This window comes from Dipodomys merriami, unplaced genomic scaffold, assembly GCF_024711535.1.
Source record: "Dipodomys merriami isolate MVZ:Mamm:240054 unplaced genomic scaffold, mDipMer1.0.p SCAF_16, whole genome shotgun sequence".
NCBI lineage: Eukaryota > Metazoa > Chordata > Mammalia > Rodentia > Heteromyidae > Dipodomys > Dipodomys merriami.
Window position 1 is genome coordinate 2,993,987 of NW_027202937.1, and position 20,421 is coordinate 3,014,407.

At 57.5% G+C, this 20,421-nt stretch overlaps 2 protein-coding genes across 7 annotated transcripts; both read right to left on the reverse strand.

Annotated features, from left to right (window-relative positions):
- Positions 1-4,371: 4,371 nt before the first annotated feature.
- On the reverse strand, positions 4,372-14,865 carry Slc29a1 (solute carrier family 29 member 1 (Augustine blood group)). 6 transcript variants are annotated; one of them, XM_070023636.1, is made up of 16 exons: positions 14,787-14,865; positions 13,451-13,646; positions 12,983-13,062; positions 12,556-12,728; positions 11,477-11,577; positions 8,743-8,824; positions 8,430-8,632; positions 8,060-8,199; positions 7,717-7,851; positions 7,543-7,640; positions 7,363-7,441; positions 6,983-7,101; positions 6,654-6,762; positions 6,340-6,425; positions 5,484-5,683; positions 4,372-4,949 (listed from the first exon to the last, which is right to left on the reverse strand). In XM_070023636.1, exons 4-16 carry the CDS (start codon positions 12,700-12,702, stop codon positions 4,838-4,840), a joined length of 1,611 nt encoding a protein of 536 aa, XP_069879737.1. In that variant the 5' UTR covers positions 12,703-12,728; positions 12,983-13,062; positions 13,451-13,646; positions 14,787-14,865; the 3' UTR covers positions 4,372-4,837. The 6 variants fall into 6 exon arrangements, with proteins under 6 accessions (XP_069879737.1, XP_069879738.1, XP_069879739.1 ...); XM_070023637.1 differs by having other exon boundaries at positions 12,556-12,659; positions 13,451-13,650; positions 14,787-14,861; XM_070023638.1 differs by having other exon boundaries at positions 11,477-11,623; positions 12,556-12,659; positions 13,451-13,650; positions 14,787-14,861.
- A 4,311-nt stretch (positions 14,866-19,176) lies between these two features.
- On the reverse strand, positions 19,177-20,011 carry Mymx (myomixer, myoblast fusion factor). The gene is made up of 2 exons (XM_070023342.1): positions 20,000-20,011; positions 19,177-19,891 (listed from the first exon to the last, which is right to left on the reverse strand). Exons 1-2 carry the CDS (start codon positions 20,007-20,009, stop codon positions 19,623-19,625), a joined length of 279 nt encoding a protein of 92 aa, XP_069879443.1. The 5' UTR covers positions 20,010-20,011; the 3' UTR covers positions 19,177-19,622.
- Between the last annotated feature and the right edge of the window lie 410 nt (positions 20,012-20,421).

Sequence of the window (20,421 nt, forward strand, 5' to 3'; positions counted from 1 at the left end):
GAAATAGTGGGTCTCCCTAATTTTTTTTTTGGTGGGGAGGGGCCTGGGCTGGCCTCAAAGCTTGATCTTCCCAATCATTGCCTCCAGAGTAGGTAGAATTATAGGTATGGGCCATCCCTTTCACAGGAGCCAGAGCAACGCCACAGACTGCATGCACATAGCAGGCCCTAGAAAGAACCAAAGGTTCTCCCCAGCAAAGCCCTGGGAGAGCAACTGTCCTGGGCAGGGGCTTTGGCCAGTCGAGCCGACCCCTGCTGGGCACTGTCCTGCAGACTGGAGCTGGAATGCCACCTGTTGTTTGCAGGGAGCACCAAGCCAGCCCTAGCTGCAGAGGGAGCTGGAGGAGCTGAGCGAGCCTGGCTGGCACAGACCACTGATGGGTGGCAGGGGTTGGAACTCTGCCATCTCCACAGTGCCAGTTTGTCCAGGACCGAGATGGGCCTTGAAGGACCTGCATGGCTGCTGCCAAACCAGCCTCTGCCCGGGATCTGCGGGCTGGCCTCTGGCCCACAGGCAGTCTTTTTTTTTTTGGGTCTGGTCATGGGGCCTGAACTCTGGGCCTGGGCGCTGTCCCTCAGCTCTTCAGCTCACGGCTAGCGCTCTACCACTTGAGCCACAGCACCACTTCCGGCTTTTTTTTTTCTTTTTGCTTATGTGGTGCTGAGGAATCGAACCCTGGGCCTTGAGCATGCAAGGCAAGAGCTCTACCACTGAGCCACCTTCTCAGCCCTCACAGGCAGTCTTTCTGGTGTGTGGACTTAGGCTTCAGGGAGGGCTGGCCGGCCAACAGCGCTGCTATCTCTTTAAAGTGACTCTGCACTTCCCTGCTCACATCCATTTTGAGTTGCTATGGGTTTAATACTGAGAAGCACTTAGGCTTTGTTTTTTTTAGAACTGGGGACCTCTCTCACCACTATACATTACACCTGCCACTACCATGCTCTTTCCATAGTCTCATCAAATAATAAAACTAATACACTCCAACCCATAGATTCAAACTGAGGCTTCATGTCTATGTGCAAGGAAAGCTGATTCTCCCAGAGAAGGAAGGGCTCAGCATTTCACCTGAAGACTAAAATGAGGGGCATTGCAGTGACAGTGGCAGCCACGCTAGCGAGCGCCGCGGTGGGCAGGCTGCTGTGAGCAGCGATCTCAGGCGCATCCAGCCCGAAGTCTCAGCTGCCTGGGGACAAAAGCAGCTTTTTTTTTTTTCCTTTGGTTGGTTGTGGGGCTTGAACTTGGGCCTGGGCGCTGTCCCTGTGCTCTTTCACTCAAAGCTAGCACTCACTTGAGCAACAGCGCCACTTCTGGTTTTCTGATAGTTAATTAATTGAAGGTAGAGTCTCATGGACTTTCAGACTTTGCTGCCTGGGCTGGCTTTGAACTGCAATCCTCAGATCTCAGCCTCCCAAGTAGCTAGGATTACAGGCATGAGCCACTAGCGCCTGGTTTGTCAGATTTTTTTTTTTTTTTTTTGCCAGTTGTGGGGCTTGAAAGGGCCTAGACGCTGTTCCTCAGCTCTTCAGCTCAAGGTGAGTGCTCTACCACTTGAGCCACAGCACCACTTCCAGTTTTTTGTTGGTTAATTGGAGCTAAGAGTCTCATGGACTTTCCTTCCCGGGCTGGCTTCAAACTGAGATCCTCAGATCTCAGTAGCTAGGATGACAGCATCCAGTTTGGCAGATTGTCTTAACCAGCCCTTCTGAGCAATGCTTCCGCTTTCCAGTCATGTTGCCTAAACAGCGCTCCCTTGTGTCATGAACAATCACTGCAGCTACACAGGAGCCGGCCGGTTTGGGGCATCTGTATTAGAAGACTTTGGGGAACTACCTCAGTGGTTTTCTTCAGCATTAAGTACAAAAAAGAAGCTGATTGCATCTCAAATTTGCCTTTTCCTCCTTTGAGTCGCTGCTGGAACAGTCTGGGAGTGAGGCACAGAGGTATGTGTGTGTGTGTGCATGTGCATGCCCGTGCTCATGCACGCATGCTGCAGGTGAGGTTGTCACTCAAGTGGACGCACTGCAGCATGCATTTTCTGAGGGCTCCTGGGAGCCAGGTGCAGCACTTCAAGTTCAAAAAGGCAAAGCTGGGGCTGGGAAGGTGGCTCAGTGGTAGAGTGCTTGCCTTGCATGCCTGAGGCCCTGGGTTCGATTCCTCGGCACCACATAAGCAAAATGAAAAAAGCCGGAAGTGGCGCTGTGGCTCAGGTGGTAGAGTGCTAGCCTTGAGCTGAAGAGCTGAGGGACAGCGCCCAGGCCCAGAGTTCAGGCCCCACAACCAGACCCCCCCCCCCAAAAAAAAGACAAAGCTGGAGTAAAATATAGACCCTAGCCTCATCCCAGAGCTGGGCAAAGATAAAGAGGCTTGGGAGAAGGTAAGTCACTTTTCAAAAGTTCTGGGCAGAAGAGGAAGAAATGACACTGCTGGCCGGGGTTGGTGGAGCATCAGGAATGGTCAGGGAGACAGAAACGTGTTCTAGGAAGATGGAGTGACATACCCTAAATTGGTTCCCAGCCCATCCATGTGTGGGATGGACTGGAAACCTGGAAGTTAGTCCCCAAGGCCAAGGCAGGAGGTAATGGGAGGGCCTTGGGAAGAAATTCATGGCCCACTGGGGGCTGCTGGTGCTAAGACGCCTTGCCAAGGCTCTAGTGTTTATGAGATGAGGCAGGACAAGGAGGAAGAACTCTGGTTTGTACTCACCTTGCCTCAGCCACACAGAGGGTACAGGGATCACTCAGGGACCCACAGTGATTTTGTTTTGCTAGTAAATGATTTGAACTCAGGGCCTTGAGTTTATTCAGCTTGCTTGCCAACCTGGAACTGACTCTTGAGCCACACCTCTAGCCAGACTTGTCACTGGTTATTTTGGAGATGAAGTTTTGTGGACTTTTCTACCCAGCTTAGTTTCAAACCATGATACTATAGACCTCAGTGGCTTGAGGAATCACAATTATAGGCATGAATGAGCCAGTGGCAGCTGGCAACCCACAGCTTCTGAAGCTGGTAGGAAAAAAAGAATATTTCCCACTAGCTCGGACATGTATTCTAGCTTGATGAACTAGCGCTGATTCAGTGCCCAGCACAATGGTATACTTAACTGTCCTAAAACCTTGACTTCTGCTTAAGCCAGCTTGCTGGTGGCTCATGCCTGTCATCCTAGCTACTCAAGGGGCAGAAATCTCAAGATTATAATTCAGAGCCAGCCCAGAATGAAAGTCTCTGAGACTTTTATCTCCAATAAAGTACACACACACACACACACACACACACACTTGGCTGGGCACTGGTGGCTCAGGCCTATAATCCTAGCTACGCAGAAGGCTGAGATCTGAGGATCACGGTTCAAAGCCAGCCTGGGCAGATAAGTCTGTGAGACTCTTCAATAAACCACCAGAAAACTGCAAGTGGTGCTGTGACTCAAGTGGTAGAGTGCTTGCCTTGAGCTGAAGAGCTCAAAAAAAAAAAAAAAAAAAAAAAAAAAGGAAAAATAAATGCCAACAGGACTTGACATCCCCAGTGAAAGCACTTCCTGTGAGAAAGGGCGTCTTCACAGAGCAAGGCTGCAGCAGTCTGGTGGTCCGGGCCCAGGGTGTGAGCAGCCCGTACCTGCAGTGGCAGCAGTACCTGCCGTTCTGGGAAGAACCTGAGTTCCATACCAGTTCTGGGGAGCACTGTGACCAGAGCTCTGGCAACACCTCCAGTGAAATAGTACCACAGGCTGGGGGGGAGGGGGGAGCTGGGGACTAGTCCCTCATGGCTCCAAATCAAACCACCCCTTCCCAGGCCAGAGTTTGGGAAGAGAAAGGGGAGGTCCAAGTTCAAGGAGGACACACAGGCCCCTTGTTCAGGGAGGCTGGCGGGCTGGGCTGTGTGAGGGATGGGTGCCAGGTAAGGGAGAACCCCTCGGGCCTCAGACTCTTCCTGCCCAGGGACATGGGAGTCCAGCCAGGAGCTGGGGGAGGAGCTGGCCCGTTCTGCCGAGCTCATTCCAGGGACTGAGGACGGAGTGGAGGCAGGGCAGGCACCAATGCAGACAACACAGGGTCATCTCCATCCGGGGTCCTAGGAACGAAGGAATGAGCAGCAGAGAAAAACTTGGCCTTTCTTGGTCTGGTCTGATCGGCGATCCGGGGGTCCTGGCTCGGGGCCTGTCCTCCCGCACAGCGCCAGCAGGGGGCACTGGAGCCCTCTGAAGCCAAGAGCCTAGACCCTCCCCTCAGACCCAGGCCCTCCCCTCAGACCCAGGCCCAGCCCCGACCCAGGCCTAGCTGGGGCATGCTCACATGGCCACCCACTGCCCACAACTGCTAACCTCTCCATCCCCGCCAAGGCGTCAAGCCATGGCTCAAGAACACAGGGAGCCATGGAGGAAAAAAAAAAAAAAAAAGATTTATTTACTCAGCCTCAGAAGGCACCTGGTTTTTGTTGAGTATAAAAAAGGCAGTAAAACGGCAACTGTACAAGGCGCGTGACAGCGGACAAGGCACCGGAAGCAGGGGGCGGGGACACGAGAAGGGGGAGGAGGCACACACAGATGGTGCGGTGGCCGGCCCAGCTCCCCTGATGGAGGCACACTTCCCCGACTCTACCTCAGTCTCTCTGCCAAGGTAGCTCTCGAGCCATTAGACAGAGGTGGTGTGTGTCCCCTCCCAACTCTGCCCCTCAGGCCACCAATGTGCTCCCTCCCCAGGGCCTGGACACCCGGCCAGCCCAGCACGGGCCTTCAGAAAGCAGAAGTCAGCTAGAAGAGCAAACCTCCAGATCAGCCCCGCTCGTCTCTGGCAGAAGGAAGTGGGCCAGCACGGGGGCAGTGCAGGCCTTTTGTCCCCCTCAGTCACACAATTGCCCGGAAGAGGAAGGAGACGATGGCCCCCAGTGCCAGGCCCAGACAGAGGAAGAAGGCCATGATGGTGCCTGCCGTCCCGGCCTCCGACGGTTTCACTTTCCTAAGGGAGGGAGGGCGGGCAGGACTATGGCAGGTGGCCTGGCCCTGGCCCTGCCCCAGCCCTGAGGATCTGGGGTTGTGTGAGCAACCCATCGCGTCCCAACCCCGCCAGGGCCACCTCCTACTGCTCTGCTCTGCAAGCTCAGGGCCCCTCCACTGCCCGGCTACTGCTCGGATTAGGGGTCCTGCCAGCCAGCTCCCCCTCAGCTCTGGGTTTTTTTTTTTTGGGTCCGGTCGTGGGACCTGAACTCTGGGCTGGGCGCTGTCTCTCAGCTCTTCAGCTCAAGGCTAGTGCTCTACCACTTGAGCCACAGCACCACTTCCGGCTTTTTGCTTATGTGGTGCTGAGGAATCGAACCCAGGGCCTCAGTCATGCAAGGCAAGCGCTCTACCACTGAGCCACCTTCCCAGCCCCTCCCCCTCAGCTCTGGGACTAGCGGTTTCCTCCTGCCCTTGTTCCCTCTACCAAGCGTCCCCACAACCAGTGGTAAACCCAGCCTTCTGCCACCAAGTTCCCCCCTCCTGGGCCGCTCACTTGGGCCCGAAGCACATGCAGAGGCTGGCGAGGTAGCCGTTGGAGAAGGCAAAGGCAGCCATGAAGAGGATGAACCAGGCATCGTGCTGGAAGACCACAGGGAGGTAGTGGCGCGGCTTCACATTGCACAGCAGCAGCAGGGGCACGAACACCAGGCGGGCCACCACGAGGCTCGGCAGCCAGCGGCTGTCCTTTCCGGGCTGTGGGGAACCGGCGGCAGCTCAGCCCCACAGGCCCCGCAGCTCCACTTAGGACCACTGGGGTCTGGACTGAACCAGATTACGGGGACTTTGGGGGTGGGGGTGGGGAAGATACCACGCAGGAGGGCAGTAGAGCCTTCTAGAGTGCTGGAATGTTCTGTATCTTAGTCTGGGTAGGTATTCTATATCTTAACTTGTAGGCTGAAGATTGGCAGACCTAGTTCTATGTAAATTCTATATGGACTTAAAAGAACAGCCCTAAACTGGGTGCTGGTGACTCAGGCCTGTAATCCTATCTACACAGGAGGCTAAGGCCTGAGGATGGTGGTGTGAAGGCAGCCTCCTCTCAAAAAACAAACACAATAAAACAGCCTGAGATTCTTATCACAGTCTAACCAGCAAAAAGAAAGCTGAAAGGAGAGGTATGGCTCAAGTGGTAGAGTGTTAGCCTTGCGTGGAAAAATGCAACCAAGAGCTCAAGGCTCTGAGTTCAAGCCCCAATACCAGCACACACAAAAAAAAAACCAAGCCAAACCAAACATTAAAATAAACATGGCCCCCCCGTAACACAGTGCTGTCTTGGGGTTTCCTTTCCGGATCGTGTCTATACTCTTCCTCCCTTCCCCTGTGAGCCCTGGGGCCCTTCTTCCACGTACCCACATGAAAACAGCTGTGAGACTCCGGCCCAGCCAGTCAAAAATATTGAAAGTCAAGAAACAGGACACAGGAATGAAGTACTTTCCTGGAAGAGAATGAGGCAAGGGGAGAGACAGAGACGTGACCCCCTTTCCCACTGTCCTTCTGAACAATGGAGAGATGCTTTCAGTACAGGGAGAGGGGAGGAGGGGAGGGGGAAGAGGGGAGGGGGAGGGGAGAGGGGGCAGCTGGGCAGAGGGAAACCCTGCTCCACACTGCTCGCAGGCCTGCCCAGGACCCTCTGTTCCCAGCCTGGCAAGTGTGGCTTCCTCACCCCAGTCACTGCTGCCTGCAATGCTGGATTTGACCTCAGAGGTCACAGCAGGGAACAAGCCGATGGTGATGGTGAAGATGAAGCAGACGGAGAAAGCCAGGACTGAGATCTGGAGAGAGGGGAGGGGATTCACCCAGCTCCCTGTGTGCTCATGGTGGCTGACAGGATAGATCAACTCCCACCTGAGACTCCTGTGCGCATGCGCATACGCATACACACGCATACACACACACACACACACACACACACACACACACACACACTCACTCTAAAGGGGGACCAGTCTCAAAAGGAAAATGGGGCAGGTGGGAGGGTACACCCCATCTCACATTCTTGAGGATGGCTTTGACAGAGTGGCTGGTGGACTGGGAGGTGGGGACTGTCACCCTAGACTCCTCTTTGATAGCTCTTGCCTCCTCTCCTGGGGGCTGACAGGCTGTGGAAGGATCTTGAAGGCATGGAGAGGACAGAGAAACCGGCTTAACTGGAGGTAGACAGCCCTTAACAGGTCCATGGCTATACCCTCACACTGCCCAGATCTCCCCTCCAAATCCTCTTAGCCGGAGAGGCCTCCTCTACTCGTATTACCACGGGTGTCTCCCCCTCCCCCAGCCAGGGCCTCAAGTCCACATGCCTGGCGCTCAGGACCAGCCAGGGGCTCCCACCGTGATTCCTGCTGCCCCTCCCAGCTTCCTCCGGCCACTGACACCTTTACTGATGAGGTCCAGCTTGGTCTCCTGCTCCCCGGGCCCCTCCAGCCTGAGCTGCTGGTAGTAGCGGTAGAATTCCTGTCACGTGGGGGGACAGGTAGTTAGGGAGAAGCCTGTGTCTCCCCCAGGTTCTGCCACACAACCCCCCCCTTGCCCCCAAACTTTCTCCCTTCCCTCACCAGCTGGGGCAGGGCCAGGTAACAGATGATGGTCAAGATGACGACCACGCAGGCTGTGATGAAGTACCCAAAGGCACTGTCCGACAGCTCCGACTTGCCTGGGAGAGGCAGCGCTGTGAGCAGAGGCAGACCCCGCCCTCCCCCCCAGCCACGGCCAGCCCTGTGAGGACTCACTGGCGATGGCACAGATCATGGCCACGGAGGCGAAGAAGCCGGCCAGGCCCTGGCCACTCATGATGGGAGTTGTGTAGCTGGTGGGCAGGAGGCCGGCCAGACCGAACAGGCTGCCCTGGAGGATGGCGCCGAACGCTGGGGAAGACAGCAGGCCTCAGCAGGGATGGGGGGCGGGGGGAAGGAGCCGGGGGTGCAGGGGCCACAGGAAAGCAGGTCCTGAGGTTCCCGTGTGTGCCCAGGGAGTCAGGAGGCTAGGCTGCCCTCCTCACTGCCCCCCAACCAAAGGCCACGCTGCTCAGGCTCGATTCCAGGTGCCCATGGCGTCCTCCCCCTCCCCACTTACAATTAATGAATACTATCTTGACCATGGTGATGACAAAGAAGGGGAGAGGGTCCATCTGCACCTTGACCAGGATAGCAGTGACCAGGAACACCAGCAGGATGGCCACCAGGCTGCCCAGGATCCGCACAGACTGGGAGACCCTGAGGGAAAGGCCAGGGGGGTGGGCTGGGGCTCAGGCGGGGTGGGGCAGGCTGGGGCTCAGGCTGGGGGGGTATGCTGGGGCTAGGGGAGGGGGGAGACTGAGGCTCAGGCAGGGGGTGGGGGGCAGGCCAGGACTGGGGAGAGGCAGTGGGGGGGGCAGACTGGGGCTCAGGTGGGGGGGCAGAAGGCAGCAGGGGCCTGGCTGGCAGCTGGGGCGGGCAGTGCTCACTTCTGGTGCAGGAAGGAGTTGAGGCAGGCAAACACCAGCAGTGGCAGCATGGCACACAAGGTCATGACATTGTTGAAGATGGCACTGAGAGAATTCCTCTCTGGCAGAGGTGGTGCGGGGGTGGCCTCAGCCTGGGCGTCCTTGCTCAGCTGAGCAGTGACCAAGGACACATTGCTGGGGACATCCAGGCGGGTGGTGAAGTACTGCAGGGGAAGGGGGAGGGAGGGTTGCAGACTATTTTCTCGGCACGGACCTGAGCCCAGCAGGTCCAGGGGCCCAGCCTCACCCAGGCTCAATCCTTCCCCAGACTCACCCTAGTGGCCGTCATGAAAAAGTTCCAGGGGAGCAGCGTCCCCAGGCCCAGCATGAAGAAGATAAGCCAAACAGCTTTGTATCTGGGAAAAGAGGAAACAGGGACCACGTGACACAACACCGGCGGCTCCTCGACCTCCTCTCCCTGCCGGCCCAGGTCCATGCACGTGTGTGTGCCAATGTGTGAGTGTGTGGGGGTCAGGTGGGAGGGGTAGGTGGGAGGGTGTGTCCTAGGCCTGGGAATGGGGTAAAGATGAGCTAAGGGAAGGGAGCCAGTGACTGGATGGCATGGCACCTTTGGTGCCAGTCCTGGAACACAAGGACCCCTCAGCCTGGGCACTGGGCCGTGTGACCCACATGGTAGAGATGGTTTTGGAACTGAGGGGCTGGGACCGGTGGCTGAGAGAGTGAACAAACATCCTTCCCCCCGCCGGGCAGGCTATGAGCAGGCTGCCTGGCCAGGAGCCGTGTGGTTCCCTGAAGAGGGTTCTGAGGTCAAGAAACTCCCAGATCATTCTGGCCTTAGAGGAGTGGACGGAGTGCCTGGGAAGTGAGTGAGCTCCAGACAGAACTGGCTTTGCGGGTCACACCGCCTAGGACAGTAGGTCTGAGCCACTGGACGTCATCTGGGTCTGAGGATAAATAAGGGCCATCCAGACTTGGCTGGGTCTCCGTCCTCTAAGTAGGCCTTGCCTGCAACCTTAGTGACCCACCATGGTCACCAGATGTCTGCCACAGCCTCCCACAGCCAACACCCTGTGCTGATAGCACACAGGCCTGGCCAGGACTCAGGAACCTGGACTACCACAGGCCTCCTGTGGGTAACCCAAACCGACAGTCTAAGCTATTCCCATCAGTCCTCAATGCCTTCATATGCTACCTTTGTGTGGGGGAGGGAGGTGTTAGTTCTGGGACTTGAACTCAGGGCCTGGACACTGTCCCTGGAGCTTCACACTCAAGGCTGGTGCTCTAGCACTTCTTTTTTTTTTTTTTTTTTTTGCCAGTCCTGGGGCTTGAACTAGGGCCTTGGCAATATTCCTGAGCTTCCTTTGTTCAAGACTAGCACTCTACTACTTGAGCCACAGTGCTACTTCCAGTTTTTTCTGTTGTGATTCTGAGGAATTGAACCCAGGGCTCCTCTAGGCAAGCACTCTACCACGAAGCCACATTCCCAGTCCTCTGCTTTTTTTTTTTTTTTTTTTTGTAGTTAATGGAAGATAAAGAGTCTCATGGAACCTTGATCTTCAGATCTCAGACTTTTTTTTTTTTTTTTTTTGGTGGTTGTGGGGCTTGAACTCTGGGCCTGAGCGCTGTCCCTCAGCTCTTCAGCTCAAGGCAAGTGCTCTACACTTGAGCTACAGCGCCACTTCCAGTCTTCATGGACTTTTCTGCCCAGGCTGGCTTTGAACTGCGATCCTCAGATCTCAGCCTCCTGAGTTGCTATGATTACAGGCGAGAGCCACCAGTGCCCGGCTCTCAAACTCTTGAGTAGCTAGGATTATAGGCATGTGAACCACCAACACCGGCTCCTCATCAGCTACCTTTAAAGCAAACACTAAAGGCCTGGTTGAGAAGCCCAGATACAGGGAAAAACTCCAAGGCAAGGTCAAACAGGGCAGAGACAGAAGAAGGGTCAGGAAACCAGGGCAGCACAACAAGGGGGTGAGTGGGAAGAGGGCTTCAGGGGACAGCCAAGAAGGGGCTGGCTAGGGCACCACACCTGGCCAGGCCCAGCCCAGGTCTGTCGGTACATGATTTCCCTTCCCTATGAAGCGAACAGCCCCCCCCTCTATTTCACAAGTGGGGAGATGGTCTCACAGAGCTGGAGCTAAGTGTTCAAAACCCAGAAGTGCCTGGCCGTACTTTGGCCTAGGAGGAGACATAGCGGACAGGGAGAGGCGAGCGGCTTGAGGGCCTGACGTAAAGCACAGGCCGGAGATCTACAAGGAATGCTGGCACTACTTCATCGTTTTTTTCCCTTTTCTTTTTTTCTTTCTGTGCCAGTACTGTGGCTTGAACTCAGGGCCTGGACGCTGTCCCTCGGCTTTTCCACCCATGGCTGGTACTCTACCACTTGAGCTACAGCTCTACTTCCATTTTTTGGTGGTTAATTGGACTAAATCTCAGACTTTCCTGCCCCAACTGATCCTTGAATTTCCGTCTCTTAAGTAGTTAGCATGTCAGGCATGAGCCCTAGTGCCCAGCAACTTTCTGAAACCCTAGGTCCATCGAAGAAGTGGAATCAATGACGCCTCTTCCTCGAATAATTCATCCTCCTGACCCCGGCTGCAGGTCTAATGGAGGGAGTTCAGACAGGCTCCAGAGGCAGGAAGGGCAGATCACGAAGCAGGGTGGCGGAGGTTATCTGAGGCAAAGGTTCCAGGGCAGCCCCCAGGGACGGGGCAGTTCTGCCAGATGTGCTCTGGAATGAAGGCCGCTGCCAAGTGTCTCCCACAGCGGTGGCGGGAAGAGCCAGAAGCTGCTGGCTGGCTGAAGAGCAACAGTGGAAACACTGACAGGCCAGGCAGGGGCTGGGGCCTGCCCTGCCCACTCTGCCCACCCTCCTTGCAGCCAGGAGCGCATAGTCCTGACTCAGAGTTACCTGGGTGGGGGCCAGTCATGGAGGCAACCTATATTCCAAAGACCAATAAAATGGGCCCCATGGAGCCCCATCATTCATTCTCTGCATCCCCAGCCCAGCTCCACCACCCTCGCCTCACCCCACCCCTAGGTACCTGTCCTGAGGCTGTTGACTGGTTGTCATGCTGCCAGGGTGCTGGGCTGTGCCGGGGTGCTCTGCTGTGCCTGGCTGGCAGTTCTCTCCGTCTGGCGCTTGCTGGGGGTCAGAGGCAACGTGAGGCCAGGCCTTGGTTCTCCTTCAGCTGGACACGAAGCCACGGGGTCCCACCTTTCAGGACCACTGAGCTGGGTCCCACCCGCCCAGGCTGATGGCCCCCTCCCTCCCCGCCTGCTCAGGCTCCAGCGGGCTCTGGCCTGACCGCTGCTGCCACCGCTATTTTTATCCAGAAGCCAGGGCAGTTAATAAGCTGAGAAGCAGGAGGGTGGAGAGCAGAGAGAGAAGGAAACAGGATTGAGAGGCAGGAAGAGACAGTCAGACAGAGACAGTGCAAGGACAGATAGGAAGACAAAGGACAGAAATCAGTGGAGGGCAAAGATTGGGGGGAGGGGAGAAGACGCCAGACAGAAAACAATCAGATCTGCAGGCAGGCAGAGGCCTCTCAGGACCTTTCCACCTTCCCACCAGCCCCCAGCAGAGGCTAGGCAGGGTTTGGGAGTGCCAGTCCCCTCTTCAGGGGACAGGGGACCCTGAGCACAGCTGCACCTATGTATTTCTTTCCAACCACTGCCTAGGGGCTTTCTAGTTCTCAACCCATTTTCCAGGAAAGTATTTCATAATGGGTACAAAGACACACTCCTTTCCATAGCCCACCCCCTTCCACCTCTGACCCCAAGGTCCTCCCATCCCCCCCTCAGTTCCTCTCTGACCCCGGCACTGAACTCTTCCCCTTTCTTAGAGTGGCCTTCAAGGGGATATTGGAAGGGGTGGGGGTCAGGCCCCAACTGGATAGTCCCAAAGCTCCAGGCACTTTGTCCGGGTCGCCCTCTATACCCCTCTCAGGCAGGGAGGGCTGTACCCCGCTCCAGTAGATCTAAGGGCTGGGAGCCTTCTCAGCAGCTAGCAGGAAACCAGGCCAGCATGCCCCCGTCCATCCCCTTGCTGGCCCAGCTCTGGGCCAAGGCTGCTGTCCAGAGAAGAGGCCAGGCTTCCCCAGTACCCTGTCCCTGAACTCACCGGATGTACAGAGTCAACAGATGGAGGGGAGCCAAGAGAGCCCAGCTGGTCCCTAGGAAGGGGTCCTATCTCAGGCTCAGGCACAAGGCCTGGTCCACCGGGTCCTGCGTGGGGGTCCAGAATGAAGAAAGGTAGCACAGGACACATCAGGAGAGAAGACTCAAAGCCAAGTGCTGAGAAGCAGAGGGAGATAAAGCCACTAGGTAGCAGGGAGATAAGACAGCTGGGAGTCTCAGCAGGAGAGCAGGGGGCGGGGCGGATGAGCTGCAAGGTGCAGCCTACCGAAACCAATGCAGCCAGTGGCCCTTCTGTGGGCTTCTCCACCCTTCCCATAGCCCACCCTTGGTGACCCCCACACACTCAGATGGTCTTCCTCAGCCCCCAGCACACACACCGGAAATGCAGAGGGGAGGGGCTAAGCACACACCTCGGAAAGAGCACTCCTTCCAATCAACAGGTCTTCCTCAATAAGCACTTCTGCATGCCAGCCAGCTTCTGCTCTAGGCTCTGGAGAACACAGTGGTTGAACAATAGCTGCTGGCATTTCCTAGAGAACCTGAGGGCTTTGCCGGGGACTGGAGAAGACCACTCAGGACTGAGGTTTCTACTGGACAGTATGGAGGGGACCCCCCCCAACCACACCCACCCCTCCACACAGCCCATGCTCCAGCCCCTCCTCCCCACAGGGCAAAGTTAGACTAGAGAGGCTGGCGTGGAATGAAGAGCTGCCTTCCCTGCAGGACTAGCCCAGGCTGCAAGATCTACTTCAGCCCTCCCCCTGCTCTCAGCGGTGGGCATCTCAGTCCTGCAGCCCCTCAGGCAGCCTACAGTCCTGCCCTCCTGCTAGCATTCCATTCTGCCAGCCAGCCTTGCTGTACGTTCTTGTGGCACTCACAGGTCCTAGGGCTTGAACTTGGCCTGGGTGTTGTCTCTGAGCTCTTTTGGTCAAGTCTAGTGCTCTATCACTTCCAGCTCTTTGGTGGTTAATTGGAGATTAGAGTCTCACAGACGTTCTTCTCAAGATTCCCAGATCTCAGCCTCTTGAGTAACTAGGATTACAGGCATGAGCCGCTGGCATCTGACTTTCTTGTCTGTCTATGACAAGCAGCAAACCAGAAATTGTTATCAGCTCAGAGCATCTGGTGACCAACCCTTCAGCCACAGAAATGGGGCAGCCACCAAAGGGAGCCCCTCCCTGTGCAGGGGCTCCCAACACTTCTCAAGTACCCCAACTTCTACACAAACCCTGGTGCTACATCTATCTCCATTCCCCAGGATCCCAGTTGTTACCTGTCTGTGTAAGCCCCCCTTCCCCCACCTCACAAGACCCGCTTGCCTCGTAATTACCCAGCTGCTGGCGGAGGCTCTGAGAGGTTGAGTCACTTGCCTAAAGCCACAGAGCTATTATGGATTCAAACTCAATACACAGCTTATTCTAGGTTCCTTGTGGGGTGGCTGGGGAGGGAGGTATAAAGACGGCTTCTTCCCAGCTAGCCGGGGAGCCTGGCAGGCGGTCCCTCTGCTCCCATGAAAGGGGAAAACTAGGGTGGAGGTTCAGGTCATTCTCCCACATCCCATCACACGCACGCACACGCACGCACACGCACACACACACTGCCCGGCACGGAGACCTCACACCCCATCCAGGCCCAGACCCAGGGTCTGCAGACGTCCAAGAGGAGTGGAGGGAAGGCTGGGAAGAGGCCCGGGGCCGAGTGAGGGGCCGGGGGTGGAAGCAGCCGCCGCGGCTCTGCCCGAGGCAGGGAGCCTGGAGGGCGCGTTCGCGTCCCGACACCCATTTATTCACTCTCCCGGGCAGCACACGCGGACGCGCCCCGCGGGGCAGGCCGGGAAGGGAGGTGAAGGGACGGACGCCCCCCGCCCGGTGTCCCCGCCCGCCGGCGCGGCCCCTCCCCAGCACCGACCGGGCCGAGCGGGATTAACCGTCCCCCCGCCGGCCGCTAGCAGAGGTCAGCGTGGCCACGACCGTTTTCGGGCCCTGGAGCTAGCAGGCCGCCCACGCCCGGGCTCGGCCCGCGTCCGCCCCGGGTTCCCCGGAGCCCGGGGCCGAGTTCGCCACGTGCGGCGCGCCTCCGCCCTGCACGCGCCGCGCGGGGGCTCCACCGCGTCCCGGGCCAGGCCTCCCGGCCCGCGTGGCAAGCAAACACCAACAGCCGCCTCCGGCCCACCCTCACCCGGCCTCACCCCGGCCTCAGCCCGGCCCCGAGCACCTGCTGGAGAAGACCGCTCCCGCGCGCGCGGACATCGGCGCGCTCTCCCGCCAGCGTCCCGCACCCGCCCTGGCGTATTCAAACCCGCCTTCTCCTAGCCCCGCCCACCCTCCCACGACTCCGCCCCCACAGGACGAGCCACGCCCACAGCCTGCAGGCCCGCCTCTCGTTTGGCTCCGCCCCCGCCGCTGCCGGTCCCGCCCCCGCCCCGCCCCTCGCGAGCCCGTCCCGCCCCTGGACTCGGCGCGCCGGAGCCCCGCCCGTCCGCCCCCCTCTCCCCGCGGCTCCCGGTCTCCCCCGCTCCCTCTCCGGAGACCCTGCGCCCCGAGGCTGGTCCCCACCGTGGCGCGCGCGGACCTGGGGGACAGTCCCACACCGCGGACACCTGGCGCAGACCAGCCCTCGGCTCACCCGGCCCGACGCCCCCACAGCCACCTCAAGCGTCCCCCCCTTGTCTCCCAACCCCCCCCTCCCCGCCACCTTCCGTCCCAGCCCTCGCCCCACTCCGACCAGGCCCAATGACGCCTTCTTCCTTTCAGATCCCCGTTCCTTGCAAGACTTGGTGGTCCCCCTCCCCTGGTGGGATTCCTGACTTAACTGTCTCAGACCACACTCACAACGTCCACAACTTTGCCTTGAAGTTGGGGCACAACCCCTTTTATTTTTATTTTATTTTGTGCTGGCAATCAGGTCCTCCTGATCTTACTTGACTATTTCACTCAAAGCTGGGGCTCTACCGCTTGAGCCACAGCTCCGTTTCCAGCTTTTTCCTGGTTAACTGGGAATAATAGACTGTCAGGTTTTTCTGCCCAGTCTGGCTCTGACCTTCCATCCTCAGATCTCAGTCTCCTGGGTAACTTGGATTACAAGGGTGAGCCACCAGTGCCTACCAAGCCCAAGGGCTGGGACCACAAGCCACAAAGAGCCTTACATCCAGCCGGGCGCTGGTGGCTCACGCCTGTAATCCTAGCTACTCAGGAGACTGAGATCTGAGGATCGCGGTTCAAAGCCAGCCCGGGCAGGAGAGACCGTGAGACTCCTATCTCCAATAAACCACCAGAAAACCGGAAGTGGTGCTGTAGCTCAAGTGGTAGAGCGCTAGCCTTGACCGACAAAAACAAACAAACAAACAAACAAAAAACAAAAAAAAAAGAGCCTTACATCCTCTAGAGCATGATGTCCTAGATTGAGATGGTCCCCCTCAGAGATGGAAGCCTCCCCAAGAGTTGGGGAGCAGAGAGGATAACCCTCCTAGGGAAGACAAGACAAGACTAGACAGTAAATAGAGAGGGGTCTTTTTTTTTTTTTTTTTTTCCGCCAGTCTGGGGCTTGAACTCAGGGCTCGGGCACTGTCCCTTGAGCATTCTTTCACTAGGTCTAGCACTCTACCACTTGAGCCACATTCCCAGCCTGGAGAGGGGGTCCTGATAAGAGGAAAATCCCTACCCAAAATGCCCATCTCACCCTCATCGACTCAAGGGGCCTGTTCCCTGGAGAAACCATACATACTAATTAACAATTAGCCCTTCTGACATCTCTGAGACAAGGTGACATTGCACACTCTCCCCAGAGAAAGACAGGGCCCTGAAGAGAGACAGCAGAAATTCTTAGCAGTGTGGGCTCTCCTTAAGTTACTCTAATTGGGGTGTCTTCGGTATTCTGCCTTTCTTCCTGTGGCGATGACAAACATTTTCCCCCAAGCCCTAAACAAAACAGGGCAGGAAGACAGGCTTGGGCGGTATTTTTCTAGGCACTGCCCCATGGTTTGGAAGTGGCTTCATGTCTGTCCACAACCCCCAGATTCCCACCCTCATGTTTGTCCAGTCTCTCTCTCTTCCTCTTCTGGCCCTGGCTTCTACTCTCCCTTGGCCTCCTGCTTCTCTCCCACTTTCCTGTTCCAGCTCTGACTCTGTAGGTGTGGCTGGTATAGTGGTCACCAAGATCCACCAAGCTGGGGGCAGTCAGCCACAGTTGTATACAACAGGAGCTGGAAGTGGAAACACATAGGAGGGAAGGGATGAGAGTCCCTGCCAGACTGGGCAAGGCTGGTTCCTCTCTCCACTCCTGCTGGGGCCTGGCCGTCTGTCTCAGTAGATGGCATCAGCCAGGCCTATTATTATTGGAGTGCAGCCCATCTGGCTTGGTCCTGGCTTGAGCTCCAGCCAGCACCCACACCCTTCACTGTGATCTCCCCCAGACAGAGAGCTTGCTGGTTGCCACAGACCTCTGCTGGACAGGCCTTGGAGCCCAAACTCACACAGGCTTGGGCCTGGAGTTTTTCTAGCCAAATCCTCTTCTCCCTCTGTCCAAGCTCATGCTGCTCCCCGCTTCCTGCAGGTCCCCAGGTGGCTGACCCAGAGGGGGAGTGGGAAGAGCTGGGCCAGCTGACCCCTACTCCCCACCTCGTGTTCTACACCACCTCCTGACTATGCTGGCCCCAGATTCTCGCACCCCACACTCCTGCCGAGGGAGGCTTGTCATATCACACAGGGAGTCCTAGCACCCAGTCCTGGGTGGGATCCCCTGTCACCAAGAGTCATCTGTGTTTGCTGGAAGTGTGTTTGCTTGGCCAGGAGAGGGGGTTCCTTGTGATGTTATCTCTGTGGTGGCCAGGACTAGGGAAACAGATGCCCTGGCTTGAGATGCCAAGTGTAGGGAGACTGTCCCCCCCCCACACACCATAAAAATTCAGTAACCACAGTCTGGGAAGGTGGCTCAGTGGTAGAATGTTTGTCTTGCATGCATGAGGCCCTGGGTTCGATTCCTCAGCCCCACATAAGCAGAAAAAGCTGCAGGTGGTACTGTGGCTCAAGTGGTAGAGCGCTCGCCTTGAGCTGAAGAGCTGCACCCAGACCCAGAGTTCAGGCCCCACGACCGACAAAATAAATAAACAAATAAACATTTTAAAAAAGTAAAAAAAAAAAAATCAGCAATGGGGGAAATTTCGATGCAGTGTGGGCTTCAGTCCTGTTTTGTTTCTTTAGTGGACCTGAGGATCAAACGCAGGGTCTAGCATGAGCCACAGGCAGCCCTAATGTAGAGGTTCAAAACCGAAGTGAACACCAAGAAACCGTGACAATACAACACAGACACCTTAGATAACAGGTTGCTCTGGGTCAGGGTTCAAGAACACTTGTTCACCAGGTCTGGGCCTGGTCTTCCGGCCTGATTGTTCAGACCTCGGCCGTCTCTGCTCGGGCAGGCCGCTTGCCTGGGGAGGTAGGAAGGGGGCAGTCACCAGGGTCACCGTCCAGCGAGGCCAGGGACGGCCCCTGCGGCCAGCCCCGCCCCTCCCGCCCCGCCCTTCTCCCCTCTGCCCCGCCCCGCCCCGCCCCCTCCCCTCCCCCCGGCACCTGCTGAGACTCGGGCGCAGGGCGGAGCTCCCAGGCCCGCCAGCCCGGGACACCCCCTCTCCTCCCCTCCCACCTCGGCGGGACTGACCGGTCCCTGCTGCCCGCGGCTCGGGGACGGGGCGGCCCCGGCCTCCGCCTCCCGCCCCGCCTCTCGGCGCCGTCCGGGGACGCGGCGGGAAGAACAAAGGCCTGGTGCGAGGGCCCCGCGCGCGAGGCTGCCCGCTCCCCCAGCCCCGCTCCCCCAGCCCCCCCCAGCCCGGCCCGGGCCCTGCGCAGCGCTCGATCGACGGGGCGGGGCGGTCCAGGGCGTCTGGCCCGCTCGCTGGGCGCTCGCTTCCTCCCGACTTAGGCCTTTGAGGGGTGCAGGGACCACAGGGGATCCCGGTGGAGGCGGGGTCCCCGCGCAGGGCCCCTCGCAAAGGAACAGGATGCAAATCATCCGGAGACTGGGATGCAAATGTGTCCAGCAGCTCATTTCGGTGTCTCTCCAGGGTCACCGCCCCACCTCCTCTTGGAGGCGGGTCTGCACTGACCCCTGGGTGGCCACAAGGCCCTTCCCCAGCGCCACCGGTGGCCCAGATGGCTCCGAACTTGTTCAGGGTTTTTGTTTGTTTCTGTTTTTTCAGCTAGAGTCTCATGAACTCCTCTACCTGGGCTGACCCTGCACCTTATCTCAGCCTCCTGGGCAGCTAGGGTTTCTTGCAAGAAGAGCCACTGGCATCCGGCTGTTTTGGACATTTTGAGACAAGATCTGCCTAGGTAGCTCAGGCTGGTCTCAAACCCAAGATCCTCCGGCCTCCACCTCCTGTCCCAAGCACTGGGATTCCAGGTGTGTCATCTGCTTTCTTGTGAAAGATAAAACACTAGAAACACCAGCTTAGGAGGTCCGAGAGGAAAAGTGGACACGCCAGGAAGGCAAGGCCGGCATGTAGCCTCTTTGGCTGTCTCCTCCCTGGCTGCCTGGCCAGGTTCAACAGCCTACAGGGCAGAGTATGGGTGGTGAGACTTTCAAAGGCATGCAAGTTATGCAACAGACATTTATTGGGCAATTGATGGATGAATCTGCCTTCAAAGAGAACCAGGTCAGATTGTTTTGAGCTAGGTCCTGAATAGGAAAGACTGACAATCAGATTCAACTATCTCTTAGCTAAATTGCTACTTGTCCCAGAATAAACTTTCCTCACAAGATCTGGATGGCCCCATTGGCTGGAAGGCCAGGTCCCTCCCGGGATCAAGGTGATTAGGGGTGACTAGGGGGAGGTCTTTGGGAGGAAGTCAGGGTGTAGGAGAAGAGGCAGAGATGGAACACATTTTGGAGATGCTAATGAAGGAGAGCTGGCCAGGTCAGGCCAGGCCCACTCCCAGCCCCAGATCTGCCCACTGAGCAAGCATCCTGCCGTTAGTGCTGGTGCCCCAATGTCCTTGTCCAGGGAGGGGGGTGTGGAGCATTTTGATGGAGAATGTTGTGGCAGGACTCGAGGCCTCACTTTTGGACGCCTACCCTCTCCCTCCTGTCCCGTCGGTCCATTCTGGAAGTGTCCCCAGCCTCCGGCGGGTGTTGATGGCTGAGGATGAAGAGCAGACAGCCAAGCACAGCCTCACGCATGTTCTGGGAGCCTAGGCGGTGGGCCAGGCCGCGTAGCAGGGGCAGGAGGTGCTGGCGGGCCGCGCGCGCCAGGGGCAGCAGCAGGCGAGAGAGCAGCACCCGGAGCAGCAGCGGAAGCAGTGGGGCGGGCATGGCGGGGTCAGCACCTGCAAAGGCAATGCGGGCAATCCAGGCTTCAGGCTTGTACTTCCTGCTCCCACTTCACCTGGCAAAGCCTGGGGCTGGGCAGGAACTCCCAACTCCCTTCTGCGTACACTTCTGCATTCCCAATCTTCAATTCATGAACCAGGTTTATTCCGGTGATGTCCTTTCTCCTGGCAAGGTCAGGAGTTCTCACCCTGAGCCAAGGCTGGAAACAGGAAAGCTGGGGCCAGGACCCCCAGCTGACCATTCCCTGCTTCCAGGGCTCCAACTTTACCCTCCCCCCTTCCCTGCCTCTAATCACCCCTCCTTCTGCATATCCTCCACCCCCTGCCAGCCCCAAACCCTTCCCCCTCCATCCAGCCAGGTTCTTGCCCAGGCAATTCTTTTTTGTGTATCAGTACTGGGGCTTGAACTCAGGGCCTGGGTGCTGTCCCTTAGCTTTTTCAGCTCAAGACTGTGTCCCTCTGGCACACCTCAGCTTTCAGTTTCCTGATGGTTAATTGGAAATGAGTCTCATGGACTTTTCTACCCT